This window comes from Sinocyclocheilus grahami, unplaced genomic scaffold (genome assembly GCF_001515645.1).
Source record: "Sinocyclocheilus grahami isolate Dianchi unplaced genomic scaffold, SAMN03320097.WGS_v1.1 scaffold225.1, whole genome shotgun sequence".
In the NCBI taxonomy this organism is placed as follows: domain Eukaryota; kingdom Metazoa; phylum Chordata; class Actinopteri; order Cypriniformes; family Cyprinidae; genus Sinocyclocheilus; species Sinocyclocheilus grahami.
In genome coordinates, this window is record NW_015505404.1 from 1,292,593 (window position 1) to 1,304,988 (window position 12,396).

At 36.7% G+C, this 12,396-nt stretch overlaps 1 protein-coding gene across 1 annotated transcript; it reads left to right on the top strand.

Moving 5' to 3' along the window:
• Positions 1–1,119: 1,119 nt before the first annotated feature.
• wnt2 (wingless-type MMTV integration site family member 2) lies at positions 1,120–8,870 on the top strand. The gene is made up of 5 exons (XM_016287814.1): positions 1,120–1,440; positions 1,751–1,971; positions 3,717–3,994; positions 4,138–4,402; positions 8,486–8,870. Exons 1-5 carry the CDS (start codon positions 1,358–1,360, stop codon positions 8,689–8,691), a joined length of 1,053 nt encoding a protein of 350 aa, XP_016143300.1. The 5' UTR covers positions 1,120–1,357; the 3' UTR covers positions 8,692–8,870.
• The last annotated feature ends 3,526 nt before the right edge of the window (positions 8,871–12,396 follow it).

A 12,396-nucleotide genomic window follows, 5' to 3' on the forward strand; every position in this document is an offset into this window, starting at 1 on the left:
GGTTCTAATGGGAATTGTATTGGTTTTAATGGAAACTGTAATGGACCCTGTGGGTCTCTACTGGTAATTGGTCACCTTCTATTGGTGGCTTGTTAAAACCAATAAATCCTAATGGAATATGCCCCAAAACACACAGAACCCCATTTTTAATGGTTAAATGTTGATTTTTTTTGTATTTGTAATGGAAACCATTAGACTTTTCTGTGACTGTTCTATTGTTTTTTTTCAGCGTGGTCATCTAAACCACATCAGACAATCTCTCTTTATTTTTATTAAGGGACTGACATTTCAAAACCACTGAAAGGATTTAGAGTAGTCTTTCCTTATTGACTCGAAAAGGATGAAATTAGGCCAATTTAAATTCCATCATATTACCGATGACAAGTCTTCTCCACGCGACCGCGACTTTTCCACGGAGATCACGAGAAGAATCCGGTTTTCCTAATAGCCTAATCTTGGTTCCCATCGGAAGAAAGGACCTCACAATACAAGGAAGCCGAACATATTAATACTTTCACATAAACTGGTGATCAAAGATAGAGGAAATTCTCTGCGACAATTGAACAGTTCGTGAAAAGTTCAAAAGCATGTGATAATCCAATCTCAATGCACATCTTCAAGAGCAGAACATGTTTGTGGAGAAGACAGAATGAGACGTATTTGTGCTTTCAGTCAATTAAGCCTTATTTTATGGGAAAAGACCATTTCGAGACATTTTACGGAGATTAGAAATAATATGAATTAACAATAATAAAACCAAACATTTAATTAAAATCAATGTTGCGCTTATTATTATTAAGTTAATTGAATGTTAATTACATTTTGAATTCAATAATTTATTTGAATTATTATTACTTATGTGCCAAATACTAGATTGATACAAAAATAAAAGGAAAAAGTGCTGGGCTTCAGAAGGATATGGATAGACATTTCACGTTGGACCACATTCTACACTTTCGCTGCTTTGGAAATAAGCCAAACCTGTGGCTGGTGTCAAGCTAGCCTGAACAGATACTTTCAGACATCTAATTTCTTCACTTCATTCCTGAGGCAGGACTGCGCCCACCCCTTGTGTAAGCAATTTAAACCCGATAGGAGATCATCAGCTATCTGCAGCCACTTCAGACCGAGGAAGAGAGGAAGAGAGGAAGAGCATCAGGCTGTGAGCATCTGCAGCGCTACACATCACACTCCACGATGCTTTGACGCTCAACTCACTTGCGTCGCGTCGCTCCAGAGATTTTTGATCTGGGAGAGTAAATAACCGCCTCAGCACTCGATGTGTGTTTCATTTATTTGTTGTTAAACCGAAGACAAGTGCCTGAACGAATGAGCGTATCAATACAAATTTTGTAATATGAACTTTTTGCCAAGTGGAATATGTTTTTATCTGTCCGTGGCAATTTGCTGGTTCACATCAAGGGTCGACGCATCGTGGTGGTGGGTACAGGTTTTGCTTTATTTGAATATTAGTAATGCTTTCAGGTTTATAAAATCAAATTATGTTTTAGACTACGATTGTGGTTAAAAAGTACATCGTTAAATATTGGTCTGGAGTTATTGGAACAGCTTTTTTTCGTCACTGAAAACTTGAGATGATTTTTATTTTACTTTTTGTACTTTATTATATCTATGTTTTTATTGTATTTATTTATGCATTTATTTTAATTTGTTTTGAATGTGCAGAACGCGGTTGTGTGTTGAAACATGATTCCATCGCTCATTCCCTGTGCTTTCATCTTTTATGCAGGTACATGGGCACTCTTGGATCGCAAGTGATGTGCGACAACATCCCGGGCTTGATTAACAAACAACGCCAGTTGTGCCGCCAGCATCCCAAGGTGATGCAGGCTATTGGAGCTGGAATTAAAAGCTGGATCGGAGAATGTCAGCACCAGTTCAGAAACCACCGGTGGAACTGCAATACCATGGCGCGCGAGCACACTCTTGTTGGAAGGCTTTTGCATCGAAGTGAGTAGGCCTAAGGCTCAAGTGTATTGTTTCAAGTCTAACGGCTGTATGCACATACAGTATGTTCTCTGCGCTCAACCTGCAGTGCAATTCTTATCTGATATCAGATCATATTACAGAAAGTAAAACTTGATGAACTATGTGCTTTCGACCCTTCTTTGCTCGTCTGTGTGTGCAGCACTGTGCATGTATTGATGAGGTTTGATTTTTATAAAATATTTACAACATATAATACTGATTATAAAGAGTATAAAATCTATCTACATTTATTATTTACTTGTTTACAAATAATGCAACAATTTTTGGGGGCAAATTTCCATACAGTTGCACCACCTGGAAGATTTGACGTATGGACTGTGACTTTAAGCCCAATAAGAAATATTAAAATGATTTTAATTCAGAAATCACAAGCATGTTCTTCATAGAAAATGTGATAGTTTTCAAGTAACTAAAATACAGATCCGGAAAAAAATGTCACATCATTGACCCATAAACAACTCAATATTGTTCTGTGATCATCCCAAGATGTCTAGATGTAATCTGAATCGATAAGTCACAATAGTGTCACTTAGCACGCAAGTGTAACCTTTACTTTTCATTGTGTTGAAGATTTATGTCAGTTTAGAGAAGAAAGGCTGGATTATTGTGTCTGGTGAGTTCATTCAGAACTGCTCAGCAGCTTGATGCTTTAACTAGGTGTAATTGCCAGTTTTGTGACTTTAGGTTTGCGACTGTAAGTGTCTCTGGCTGTATTTTCTCATCTCATGTAAAGTCATATTAATGGGAACATCCACAAAGGAACTCTGTGTCCCAGACCTCTAAGCTGCTCTGCACATTAAAGTTAGGTTAAACCTCTGGCTTTAATCTTCTTGATTTAAGGTATTCAGACCTCCCTGAAAGACTCCTAACTTCTCGGTGACACTGTGAGAATCTACTTATTGTCAATGTCAGGTCACTAATTTAAAACAATTGCAGGGATTCCGTGGCAGACATCCTCCTCTTGTCTGACAAAGCTGCCTAACGGAAACATCTTTGGTACACATGTGAAAAGCTGCAGTTTAGAACTTTTGTTCAGGCTGTTGCTTGTTACTGTTGTTTTTCTTCCGTCTCTTTATACAGTCATAGCAGACTGTTTTCCACATTAATCACCTTCACATTTAGACTCACAAAATTAAGACGTCTTAATGTCTTTCTGATGTAAAACTTATGTTTATATAATGGGTTATAAGATTAGTTTCATCTAAAAAAATATATAAAGTAGTTATATTTTAGGAATCAACTTGAATTGAATGACTAAAGAGAAAGTTATATGTATGTATGAATTATTATTATAATTTTTATAATTATATAGTGCAATGTACAAAATAAAATTAACTTAAATATGTATAAAGTAAATGTAAAAAATTGCCTATATATGTATGTGCGTGTGTATATATATATATATACATATGCATATATACATATTTAAATTATATATATATATATATACTGTATATACACACACACAAATGTTTTTATAATATGTACATTTATGATTTAAATTATTTAACATACCAGTTCTTATTATATAAAATCATATATGATTTAAATGCATTTTAAAATATAATAAATGTATGTAAAGTATTATTAATAATGTATGTATGTATGTTTTCCACGACATTCTAATTTATTGAGATGCACCTGTATATAAAGTTTAAATAAAAAATTTCTTAACTAAATAAACCCTATTCCTACTTTTTTCTCAGGCAGTCGCGAGGCCGCCTTTGTCTATGCCATCTCCTCAGCAGGTATGGTCTACACTTTGACCAGTGCGTGCAGTCAGGGTGAACTAGAAAACTGCTCTTGCGACCCTGGAAAAAAGGGCTCATCTCGCGATGCCAAGGGAGCTTTCGACTGGGGTGGGTGCAGCGATCATGTTGACCATGCAATCAAGTTCTCTCAGGTCTTCATAGACGCCAAGGAGAGGAAGGAGAGAGATGCACGGGCGCTCATGAACTTGCACAACAACCGTGCAGGGAGAAAGGTAACAACACAAACAGCTGTTGAGACACATCTTGAGAAATTAAATCTTGACGAATAATAATCCATGACCATTGCATGGCTCACGCATTCAGCGAGACTAGTCAGAGGTTTACTCTAGCCACTGTCTCCTTTTTTGATTCACAGGCGGTGAAGCGCTTCATGAACCTTGAGTGTAAGTGTCATGGTGTCAGTGGCTCATGCAATGTACGTACCTGCTGGTTAGCCATGGCAGACTTCAGGCAGACCGGTGACTATCTCCGTAAAAAGTACAACAATGCCATTCAGGTGGTGATGAACCAGTATGGAACAGGCTTCACCAGTGCCTACAGGATGTTTAAGAGGCCTACCAAAAATGACCTTGTCTACTTTGAAGACTCGCCTGACTACTGTATATGGGACCATGAGTCTGGTAAGTGTGCTGAGGGAAACCTTAACCTTAAAAAGGTAATTCACCCAAAATGTATGGCTTTCTAGATATTTTGAAAAATGTTTTTTTTTGTCCATAAATGTGGTTCAAAACAACACTGGTAAGTGTGCTGAGGGAAACCTTAAAGGAATAGTTCACCCAAAAATGAAAATTCTGTCTCTTTTTTTATGTTGAACACAAAAGAAGATATTTTGAAGAATTCTGATGAACCAAACAGTTGATGGTCCCCATTGACTTCCATAGTAGGGAAAGAAATACTGTGGAAATTAATGGGGGCCAACAACTGTTTGATTACCAGCATTTTTCAAAATATAATCTTTTATGTTCAACATAAGAAAGAAACTCATATAGGTTTGGAACGACATGAGGGTGAGTAAATGATGACAAAATGTTCATCTTTGGGTGAACTATCCCTTTTAGCTTAAAAAGACAATTCGCCCTAAAAAATACAAACATTTTAAAGAATGTTTCAATTGTATTTTTAATATGTGGCCCAAAACAACACTAAAGCCCATTGACTTTTCAAATATTGCCTTTTTGTGCTCTGCATCAGAAAGAAAGTCATACAGGTACGAGTAAATGATAACAGAGTTTTCATTTTTAGGTGAACTATCCCTTTATTTGCATTACCTCAAGAGGTGAATTAAGTTGATGAATCAAAGCTATAGTACTCCATCATGTTTCATAACCCACTGTTTGTGTTTCCACCCTGCAAGACTCCCACACTCTGCTCAAAATCATTAGGCATTAGTCTTTGCCCCCAAACACAGTTGTAATCAGAGGACGTGAGCTATTTAGCTGGTTATTACATACACAATAGTCATAACCCAATCCTGTAACCTGAATGCCGGTAAAGATTCCCTCCCTAAGGCAGAGGTTTATCTCTTTTTACCTTTCTGTGTGTGTGTGTATGTACTGAATAACACCAGGTGTACCAATGTGTGAAGCAGTAAGGGTGGGGGGGGGGTGCCTGTCAGACTGCAGATGATCCCTGCTATCAGGTGACGCTGTGTTTAGACACATTACCACAGTTTTGTGGGCAGAACGGGAGCTGAAATTTAATCCCTATGCGCAAATGCTATAAATCACTGCCTTCCACGGCGGCACCTCTATATTTTCTGCCTAAAACTGGCAGGAATATTTAGAGAGGTAGGTCATGTCTCTTTTAAGTGCCCTGAGTTGTATGTCGAACCCACTTTAGGTATTTATTATTTATTGTACAGTATGTCAGTATAACTGCTCATTTATGAGCATGTACATTTAGAATGATCTTACAAGCTAAAGGGCTAGTTCATCCAAAAATGAAAATTGTCATGTCATTCCAAAACCTATTTGATTTTTTTTTCTACAGAATATAAAAAACACACAAAAACTGTTTTTGTCAATACAATGGATGTCAATGGGGTCCAAAACAACACTGGGACTCACTGACTTTCATTATATGGGCAAAATGGCTAATTCATCCAAAAATGAAAGTTGTCATGTTGTTTTCCTCTGCGGATTACAAAAAACATACATAAAAAGTTTTTGTTCATACAATGAACATTAAGCCTAAACAACACTGGACCTTATTGGACCATACTGATTGTATTAAATCGACAAAAAACACTGAGCCTGCATCTGAAATCACATACTCTGGGTACTTCCTTTGAACAAGCAATTACTTTGCATCCATTAAAAAAGTATGTTTTATATAGTATGAATTGAATTCAGACACACTGCATATTTTGTGTTTTCATTGTCAAGTAACCTAACTGCTTTATTCGTTTTGCTTAACTGTCATTCACAAATCCTCTCGCGTGGCCTCATGGGATAGTAAAGTGTCCATCAGATGTGCACTTCAGAATCTTGCCAGAAGTAATTAGTCATCTAGGTATTTCATGAATACTGTAAGTTTGGAAATACTACTCGTTTCACAAACTGTTTTTCGTCTTGATATATATGAGGAAGTAAGCGATTTCGGATGCAGCATGATATCTATAGAAAGTCATACAGTTTTGAAGTGACATGACTGAATTTTCATTTTTGCTTTAACAATTCCTTTACGCTCATGTTTAATAATAGGGATGTTTTTAAATCTGGTCTATTTTTTCTCATCAGCTCTGAAGGAATGTTTAAAAAAAACCGAGACCACCGTATTTTAGTGCTGACCTCTCTCGTGTGGTGGTTTGTGAGAAACTCTCTTAGCTGGGCAGTCTATTTGATGTCAGTTTTAGGAGACAGACTATACCTCCACTGCATGAGTGTGAAATCAATTACTAGCTCTCACCATGGTCACACATGTTAAACTCATCTCTTGGCACCCCCTCATCTTAATTCAATAAGCAGATGCATGCTCAGGTAAAGGCTGCCCATGATATAAACGATATGAGCCCAGCATACCAGCCTGATGAACTGCTGTGGGGAGGAGTGGCTGTGTCATGCCCAGACACATGCCTGCCTACTCGCAATTGAGCTCAATAGACCAGCGGTGACATACCAATGCTGGCGCTACTGGTAGACTGAAGTGTTTTGCAGTTCTGGCCTTCTCTGTAAGACTGTTCTCACTTTAAAATCTTACATTAAACCATCTTAAAATTGGTTAAACCACAAGAAATAAACATGGTTGTTTGTATAGTGCTGAGTGTTGATTGGCTTTGAAGGGATCTTTATAAAGAAAGGCTGCAGATTGTCACTCGGAGGGAGCATGAAAGCAAGGGTTTATACAAGGTCTTTAGCAATTTTTGTATCAGCAACAATCAGCGACGCGTCAGTCTCATAGAGGGCGGGGTTGTCGAGATTAGAGCCGTTGAAATGAGTACGTGATGAAGACCCAGAGCAATGCTTGATAGCTTCTATCATCAGTCCCTCATCTGACCAAGGACCAAGCGGTCATCCTTTTACATGGTGCCGACAAACCCAGCCTCTTCAAGACAGCGCTGTCTGGACACTATCAGACATCTGCCAGGCACTACACATGACTATTCAGTCGAGGTCTGCTTGCTTCAGGAATTTTTATAATATTCACTACATTCATAGATTTCAGCAGTACAACGTATAACTATTTTTGCACAATAACAATTTTTACCTGCCCTGCTTATATTTTTACTGGCCTTATTACAAGTGAATTATACATTTCTGTTTGTGGCATTGAATTTTTATTTATTTATTTTTTTCGGAAAAAATGGAATAAGATTATTTTTAAATGATTTATTTTATAGATAGATAGATAAATTTAATATTAAAATAAACCTAAAATAGCTTTTTGAATTCAGTTAATCAATTCATTTTAATGAAATATAAAATACAAAATAATATTACATTAATAATAAGTATTGATTAAACAATTTCGATGTATACATCAAATTCCATTATAATTTAATATTTATACATGCATATTAATTGTATAAAATGTTACACAAAATTGTGTACATACATGTCTCTTAGTATGTTTATTTCTGAAAGCACAGGTCTGAATATGCTACACAATTTTGCTTTTCAAGTAAATTTATCTTGTTTTCATATTTTAAGTGAAAATGGGACAAAAATACTGAAAATGTTCAAACTAAATTATTAGTTTTTTTTATTTATTTTTATTTTTTTCAGTGTGTGTGTAAAGACTGGGGAAAAAACAGTGTCGCACTTGAATGGTGTGATTTTTTAAAAACCTTTTTTCCTTCATGATTTTATTTAGTTTTTTTTTAGTCTGTACAACAAGTGTTGTTACTTTACAAATTAACACTTCAAAAAGCTGGAAATTATACAGCTATAATGTAACTGTAAACTCATAAAAACTTGCTGGAAAACGATTGACATGCAATGCAAAATATTGCTAATTGCTAAACACATTTTTACTGATGCTTTTGAGATTATTGCACGTCATTTTTGCAATTTCAACCAAACCTCCTCATGTTGTCTAGCTAAATGGCATACTTTAGGTTACTTTAGGTCATTTGGTGCATTTCATCAGTGCCCAGGGGCAATAAAACTGTGAGGATCTATACCTTGAACATTTTTGATGTAGCCGTTCATGTTTTATCTCACTAAATCCTGTGATGCCTCATTTTGATTTTTGCTTTATTGCAGGTTCTGTGGGCACAGGTGGGCGAGTGTGCAACCGTACGTCCCGTGGGGCTGACAGCTGTGAGGTCATGTGTTGTGGGCGGGGCTATGACACATCACGTGTGAGCCGCACCACCAAGTGTGAGTGCAAGTTCCACTGGTGTTGTGCTGTTCACTGCAGGGACTGCCAAGAGGAGGTAGATGTGCATACATGCAAAACCCAGTCATGACCCCACCACTCCAGAGTAAAGATCCCATCTCAAACCTTTGACATTGTACAGTGCTTTTCTCTTGCAAATAAGATCAAACACAAATGACCAGCAAATTAAAACCTATGCAGATTTGTTGTATCACAACTTTTTGAAGTCTTGAGTAGTTTTACCATCTTTACTTACTGTTTTTCCCCCATCATAACACACATATTTATTACAGCTTTGGAACATAAGAATGTTTATCTTTAATGTATTTCATATTTTGAACTGTAAATACAAACTGTATGTAATTTAAAATAAAACGTATGTTATGTCGAATAGTTGTCTGTAGAAGTTTGTTGTCCTGTTTTGCATTAAAGATCAGAAGCTTTACTGTATATATTAATGTCTGTGGAACAAACAATTAATAACTAGACAGTAAACAATTATTTTGTAAAACACTTTTTGTGTCTGAAGGATATTCAGTAAAGCTTTTCCTTTATGATTTATTCCTTAGTGGCTCCAAATAAGACCCAAATTATATTAGACATATTATTATTGTGCAATATTTGTACAGGTGGAAGTGAATCAATCAATGAACCATGAAAATAAATGAAAACAAGGAAATAAGACCAACAGAAAACGCCGGAAAAAAAGACTCAGTGCTGACACCCTCAGGACATTTCAAATACCTGGTCTCTCACCTAACCTAAAATTATTAACATACAAGAAAATGATAAACATAAAACTCTCTTAATCTGTAAAGACCATTGTAAATTCCCCCCTCAAACCTTAACAATCAATTGCTTGAAACTTCAAAAGAAAATGATAATGTATTCTGCCCCAACAATGGATATTGTTTCAAGACATGAGTGTGTATTATAAAATTATAAAAAAATTAAAAAAAAACTTCCCTAAAAAGAGATTTATAATATATAATTATTACATTGTATACTGTTGCATTTAAAATGTTGTCTAATTATGTAATATATTTGCATAAATATTTATGTAATAACCATTTAAATCATTTTTTTTGTTATGTTCTTTGTTTGATATGGAATGGTCTAATTTTGTATTTGTGCACTTGATATCCTGGTAAAATGCTTCAACCTCATAAAGAACTAGTGAGAATGTATTTGGAGATATCAATAAGAGTCCACATGTTAATACAATACATTAATATGTAGAATGAATTTGATTTTTTTAAGTTAGGCTAACTGGCTTTGTATGTTAGCCTATCTTGCTAATTGGTTACCATGAAAACACAAGGAAAGATTACAAACCTGTTTTCCAACAAAAGTATAATGACATGTTTTAGTCCAAATTCACTTCACAACATCAGTCGAGTCTTTGAAATAACTTATTATTGTAATCTGACATGGTTTCATTAAACAGAATGAGGCAGAAATCATGCCACTTTATATTATTCTATAGAGTGATAAAGGCTATGTCGATTAGCATTGCATTTTAAATATACTTATAAAAATACCCGAGATGGCTTGAAGAGCACAGATAAAACCATATGTTGTCGCAGTCATTGTTTATTTTCTTCATGTTTCATCAGTAAAACGTCTATCTGCATGGTATTCAGCGACTACATCTACAGCTAAAGCTGAATCTCTTTGTCAAGGTCAAGGTCAAGGTCTTAACTTGAGTGTTAAAGTTAATGAGATAATTATGTGATTGAGTGCTGATTGAGCATTAGTGATGAACAGCTGCTGTTAAGAAGCAGAATCACTGAAGAAAAGAGAAACAAGAATTACAACTGACTTCAGCCACAGAAGTGAAGAAGTATCCCTTCTCTGTTGCCCACTCTATTCTTGACCTTCTCGTTTCACGTCCTCACGCGTCCCGCATCATAGTAGCAGCCGGAATACATGCCTTGTCCAAATACCCAGTAGCAAATACCCGCACTTGCGGTCTTCTTGGCCACTTGAGAGCGCATGCACGCGACAGGAAGTAAGTGCGCAAGACTGTCCCAGGTCTTAAAGGGGTCATATGATGCAATTTCAAATTTTCCTTTCTCTTTGGAGTGTTACAAGCTGTTCGTGCATAGATAAGATCCCTAAAGTTGCAAAGACTAAAGTCTCAAACCCAAAGAGATATTTTTATAAAAGTTAAGACTTGTCCACGCCCTCCTAAAATGGCTCATTCTAACACGCCGTGCGACACACGCTCAAAGCGAAACTACTTTGTTTGGCCTTCCAAAAGAGGACACAACTAGAAATCAGTGGTTAAGTTGTATTTACAACTCTGTTCCGGAACAGTTCAACCCAAATATTCAGATGTGTGCAGCGCATTTTATGGAGGACGAGGACTGTTTCTTGAGCCTACAATGCCAGTGTCTGTTTCTATAAAGTGGGGCAAATCCAACTTTGTAAGGACAGTCTGGTGCTTCTGACTCAGAGCCTGTAAATACATTTTTATATTTAAAGAATTTGCCACTGATGATTCAAACGCGAGTTTTGAGCAGTGTAGAGTAGTGCTTGTTGTTTGTCGTTTCTCCGATCACAAATGCAGACATGGTTTTATGTTTACGGCGTGATATGCAACGCAACTAAAAAGACAGTATAAAAAGTCATTATAATCAGTAATTATGTCCCCACTGGATGCAACAAATGCCTTGTTTGTAATGGGTTTTATTGGTGTTGTCTCATCGCGCCGGGACACAGCATCACAGTATGGTAAGGGGCCTAACATTTCCATCACACGCTTGAGGTATTCAGCCAATCACAAGGCACTGGATAGCTGGCCAATCAGCTTTCGCTTTTCAGAATGATGAGCTTTGTAAAAATCTACGCGTTTCATAAAGGCGGGGCATAGGGGCAGAGGCGTCATGCCCATTCAAAGTGCCCCCTCAGATTTTTAGCCAAGTGGATTTTGAATGCAGCTTCCAAAAGACAAAAAATAGCCGAATAATATTTTGTATATTTGATACAATCACACTAGCGTGATTAGAAGGTTCAGCTCCTCATATCATCAGCTGCTAAATTCAAATCTGCGTTCGCTGGCTGGCGCGTTTTTACAGCACTGCGCATTATAATCAATCACACACGATGCTGTTGAGCTTATGAATGCAATGACCAATCAGAGGTGTTCAGATGACTCATCGCTAAAATGCCGGTGTTTTCTTCACTAGCTCGCTGACTGAATAGCTCTTTCTGGCGAATTCTCTCATTAGAAACAACAAAGTGCAGATGTGTGTATGAAAAGATATTAATTTCACAGTGTAAACAGCTTCAGTGATTTTAATGGGAGTTTGTCACGTGACACACAGCAGCCACAATAGCACTTGTGTTTTTATGTTTTTTTTTTTTTTTTCTTTTTATTCGAAACATTCCCAAACGCATTAACTATATCATGAAATATCTCGATTCTCACCTATGTTAGCTGATCTATAGTGGGCGATGGTCAAAGTAGCCTAATAATGTAGTCTATTAAAGGGGTCATATGATACGATTTCAATTTTTCCTTTCTCTTTGAAGTGTTACAAACTCTTGGTGCATAAAGAAGATCTGTAAAGTTGCAAAGACTAAAGTCTCAAATCCAAAGAGATATTCTTTATAAAAGTTAAGAGTCAACCACGCCTACCTAAAACGGCTCGTTCTAACACGCCCCCACATATCTACGTCACGATGTGGGAAGATTTGCATAACGCCGCCCTAATGTTCACGCAAAGAAAGAAGGCGTAACTTTGATTCTCGCTGTAGTATTGTTGCTGTCGCCTCGCCGCCATTGTCGTGG